Here is a 4,263-nt window from a genome sequence, read left to right as displayed (position 1 = left end):
AGGATTTGGGGTATCCCCAGAATTTGGGGTATCCCCAGGATTTGGGGGGCCCCAGGAGGGGGGGGGCCCCAGGGTTTGGGGGGCCCCCCCCCGGGGCCCCCCCCCCCCCCCAGGGGACGCCCACCGCGGTGCCTACACGGCTTTCATGAAATCCCACCGCTGCTACGACCTGATCCCCACCAGCTCCAAACTGGTCGTCTTCGACACGTCCCTGCAGGTGTGCTGGGGCTGGGGGAAGAAGGAAGTTTTGGGGCTGGGGTTGGGGTCACTTTCGGGGCTCCCTGATGGCCGTGCCCGCAGGTGAAGAAGGCGTTCTTCGCCCTGGTCACCAACGGCGTCCGGGCGGCCCCGCTCTGGGACAGCAAGAAGCAAAGTTTCGTAGGTGAGCCCGGGGGGCACAGGGGGCTCTCAGCCTGGCAAGGGGCTGGAGGGACCCCCCCTCACCCTCCCTGCCCCCCAGGAATGCTGACCATCACCGACTTCATCAACATCCTGCACCGCTACTACAAGTCACCCATGGTGAGGGCCGGGGGTCTGCGGCGTGGGGGGAGTCTGGCTCTACCCACCCCACCTATGGCTGTGGGTGATCCTGGTTTCTCCTCTTACCCCCCCCAGGTGCAGATCTACGAGCTGGAGGAGCACAAAATAGAGACGTGGAGAGGTGAGGGGGGTCTCTGCCGGCCGCCTCCCGCCCCCCCCGGCGCTCCCGGAGCCCCCCGGCGCCGTCCCCCGCCCACCCCCCTCAGTCCCCCCCTCTCCCCGCAGAGGTTTATCTGCAGGACTCCTTCAAGCCCCTGGTCTGCATCTCCCCCAACGCCAGGTACCCCCCGGGGGGCAGGGAGGGGGGTCACAGCTTGGGGGCCATTTTGGGCACACCCCAAATCCCCCTCCCTCCCTCCCGCAGCCTCTTCGACGCCGTGTCCTCCCTGATCCGCAACAAGATCCATCGTCTGCCCGTCATCGACCCCGACTCGGGGAACACCCTCTACATCCTCACCCACAAACGCATCCTCAAGTTCCTCAAGCTCTTTGTAAGTCCTGCCCTTGCCTCATGGTGATGGTGGGGGCCACCCTGGGACCCCCAGCCCGGGCTGTGCCAGGTCCTTGTGCCAAGTTCTACCCCGAGCCCCTTGGTCTGGGCTGTGCCAGGTCCTTCTACCAGGTACCACCAGCACTGGGCACAGGGTGGGCACAGCTCTGGTACCTCCCCACATGCTGTGGGTGCTGGGGGACCCCCAGGAAGCTGCACAAACCCTCTGCATCGCCCCTGCCCGGGGGTCCCACATCCCCTGCCCCACCCCCTGGCACTCTGTGCTTTCACCCCCAGCACGGGGGGGGTCTGTGCTCAGCCCTGTGCCCCCCTTGCTGTCCCCGCAGATCGCAGAGGTGCCCAAGCCCGAGTTCATGGCGCGGACGTTGGCGGAGCTGCAGATCGGCACCTACAGCAACATCGCCGTGGTGGGCACGGGCACCCCCATCTACGTGGCCCTGGGCATCTTCGTGCAGCAGCGCGTCTCTGCGCTGCCCGTGGTGGACGACTCGGGTAAGGACGGGCTGGCCCGGCCTTGGCTGTCCCCAGGTCACCTCCGGGGGGGGCTGTGTCCCCTCTCGAGGGCCCGGCAGCGCCGCTGAGCCGCTCCCCTCCTTCCCCAGGGCGGGTGGTGGACATCTACTCCAAATTCGATGTTATTGTGAGTACCGGGAGGGGCAGTGCCTGGGCTGGGGGGGGATGCCGGGGAGTGGTGGTGGTCCCCAAGGTCCTGGCTGTGTCCCCAACACCTGTCCCTGCCCCAGAACCTGGCAGCTGAGAAGACCTACAACAACCTGGACGTGACGGTGACACGGGCGCTGCAGCACCGCTCCCACTACTTCGAGGGTGTCCTCAAGTGTTACAAGCACGAGACGCTGGAAACCATCATCAACCGCCTGGTGGAGGCCGAGGTAACCGTGCCCGGGGTGCCAGGGTGGGGTCTGGGGGGGTCCCCACTCCCCCTCAGCCCTTCCCTGTGTCCCCCCTCCCCAGGTTCACCGGCTGGTGGTGGTGGATGAGAGCGACGTGGTCAAAGGGATCGTCTCCCTCTCAGACATCCTGCAAGCCCTGGTCCTCCCACAGAGCCCCTGAGGTGGTGTGGGGGGGGTTAATTCCTCCCCTGGAGCCCCCCACTCTGCTCTCCTGCCACACTGTGCCCCCCTGGGCTGGCGGAGGCACCCGGGGCTGGACCCCACTCACCAGCAGCATCCAGCAATAACTCCCAGCCCTGGGGTGGTCCCCACTGCCCTTCCCTGGGTGGGGGGAGCCCACGGCCCCCCCTGCACCCCAAGGCCGTACAAGGTGCTGGGGGCAGCCCCCGACCCCCCTGGGGTCACCCACCTCCGTGCCAGGGCTGTTCCCAGTGCAGACCCTCATCCCCGCCCCCTCTGCCCCCCCAGGGTTTCACTGGCTTTGGTGAAACCTCCTCAGCTCTCTCTGGCCCAGGGACCCCCCCCAGCCCCAGGGGTTCCCCCCGGGCCCCCCCAGGTCCCTCGGGCACATCCGCACCCGCCACCGCTTCGTGTGTGGAAAAACCCCACAAATAAACACAGACCTGGCACCACCCCGGCTCGGTGTGGGGCACGGGGGGCACCAACGAGGGAGGGGGTACCCGGGGAGGGGGCGCGACCCCCCCACGCCAGACAGGGGGAATCTGCTGAGCTCAACCAGACCCTAAATCCCTGTTTGTTCCGCCTGTGGCTTTTCTAAAAGGCCGGGATTGGGGATGGGACGGGCACAGGGACCCGGCGGGACATGGGGACCCTCCGGTGGGCACCGCGGTGAGCGGGGGGTGTCGGGCAGGGGCTGGGGGAGGCCGGAGCGAGGGGCTGCGTGTCGGGGGGCTGGCGGGGGTCGCGGGCAGGCGGGAGGCCGAGGTTTGCTGCCGGTGCCCACGGGGGAGGCGCGAGGCCCGGCCGTGCTGAGCGTGGCACATTCCTGGCCGGGGGGGGAGAGGCCGGGCCGGGGGACCCCGTCCCTGCCAGCCCCGGGGTCCGGCAGAGGCTGCGGAGCGAGGTGAGCGCCGGGCAGGTACCGGGGGGCCCCGGGGGGGCTCGGGGGGGCCGTGCCGGTTGCCATGCCGCCGCCGGAGGGTTGCTAAGCTCCGCTCGGAGCCCGCGTGGGCTGCAGCGCTCGGTGCCAAACCCGCCATCGCCTGCTTGTCGCAGGGGGGGAAGGGATCCCGGGGGGGGGGCACACGCACACGTACACGGCGACAAGACACCCCCGGGACGGCCGGTGGGGTCCCCGCGGCGTGCCGGGCTCCCGGCCCCCCGGGGGGCTCCGAGCCCCGCGGCGGCACCGGGCGGGACACGGGGGTCCCCGGGGGAGCGCGTGCGGCCGTGGGTGTGTGCGGGCGGGCACGGGGCTCTGCCGAGGCTCCACTGAGCCCCACCCCTGCACGGGGACCCCCCTCCCGGCCGGGGCCATGCTGGGGGGTCCGGAGCGGGGCGCGGGGCGCCTGCGGATCTGCGAGCGGACCAAGCTGGTGCTGGTGGAGATCGACACGGTGGCGTGTTGCAGCTCGGGCGCAGGCATGGCTGCGGGGTGCCGGCCAGAGCCCCCCTGGACCTACCGCCGCATCGCCGGGGAGTACGCGTGAGTGGGGATGGAGGGGCGGGGGGTCCGGCCCGCGCCCCCCACCCTCCCTCCCCTCACCCCCCATCTCTGTCTTGCAGGTACCTGGAGAAGCGCTTCGTGGCCGAGCTGGCCCCCCCCTGGCCCCCCGTGCCCCCCAGTTCCTCCCGACGCCTGCAGGACTTCGCCCCCCGGCCCCGGGTGCCCCCCACCCCCTGCCCCCCACGACAGCCCGAGGGGACGGGGGGCAGCGGACCCTGGGGGGGGAACCCACCGCCCACGCCCCGGCCTCCGGTGCCGGTGGGCAAGTTGTGCCCCCCCACCTACGAGGTGCACATGCAGCGGGTGCAGGCGGCCCAGGCCGCCGGGGGGGACCCCCCCCCCTACATCTCCCCCCCCGCCTACGACGCTCCCCACCGCACCCTGCAGCTCCGGCCCCCCCGGGGACCCTGCAGCCCCCCGTCGGCACCCCAGGCCCGGGGGGCTGTGCCGGGGGGCTGGAGCCACACGCTGCCCCGGGCGGCCACCGAGGCCAAGCACCGGCGGCCCCGCGGGACGCAGCCCCCCCCGGGGGGGGCCGGCACCCCCCGGCACTGCCAGACGCTGCCGCGGGCGGCGGCCGGCCGGGAGCGGGTGCCGGGGCGCGGGAGGGGGCG

The 4,263-nt window shown here is 71.7% G+C and overlaps 2 protein-coding genes across 3 annotated transcripts in view; both read left to right on the top strand.

The window, feature by feature from the left end:
- The first annotated feature begins 87 nt into the window (after positions 1 to 87).
- On the top strand, positions 88 to 2,594 carry LOC113941467 (5'-AMP-activated protein kinase subunit gamma-1). Of its 2 annotated transcripts, XM_027632621.1 has the most exons (10): positions 90 to 217; positions 301 to 382; positions 461 to 519; positions 616 to 661; positions 766 to 820; positions 905 to 1,031; positions 1,378 to 1,543; positions 1,654 to 1,691; positions 1,795 to 1,941; positions 2,024 to 2,594. In XM_027632621.1, exons 1-10 carry the CDS (start codon positions 146 to 148, stop codon positions 2,120 to 2,122), a joined length of 891 nt encoding a protein of 296 aa, XP_027488422.1. In that variant the 5' UTR covers positions 90 to 145; the 3' UTR covers positions 2,123 to 2,594. The 2 variants fall into 2 exon arrangements, with proteins under 2 accessions (XP_027488421.1, XP_027488422.1); XM_027632620.1 differs by having other exon boundaries at positions 88 to 217; positions 301 to 519.
- Positions 2,595 to 3,133: 539 nt separating this feature from the next.
- The window catches only part of LOC113941468 (dendrin-like), a gene marked incomplete at its 3' end in the record, with an annotated part of 1,563 nt that continues 433 nt past the window's right edge, over positions 3,134 to 4,263 (top strand). Inside the window, exons 1-2 of the mRNA XM_027632622.1 lie at positions 3,134 to 3,628; positions 3,709 to 4,260. Of these exons, the coding sequence (XP_027488423.1) occupies positions 3,459 to 3,628; positions 3,709 to 4,260 (722 nt within the window). The remainder of the gene's footprint in view (positions 3,629 to 3,708; positions 4,261 to 4,263) is intronic.

The sequence above is a fragment of the Corapipo altera genome, unplaced genomic scaffold (assembly GCF_003945725.1).
Source record: "Corapipo altera isolate COAL_440 unplaced genomic scaffold, ASM394572v1 59830, whole genome shotgun sequence".
Taxonomy (NCBI): Eukaryota; Metazoa; Chordata; class Aves; order Passeriformes; family Pipridae; genus Corapipo; species Corapipo altera.
This window is presented reverse-complemented; position numbering and strand designations above follow the sequence as displayed.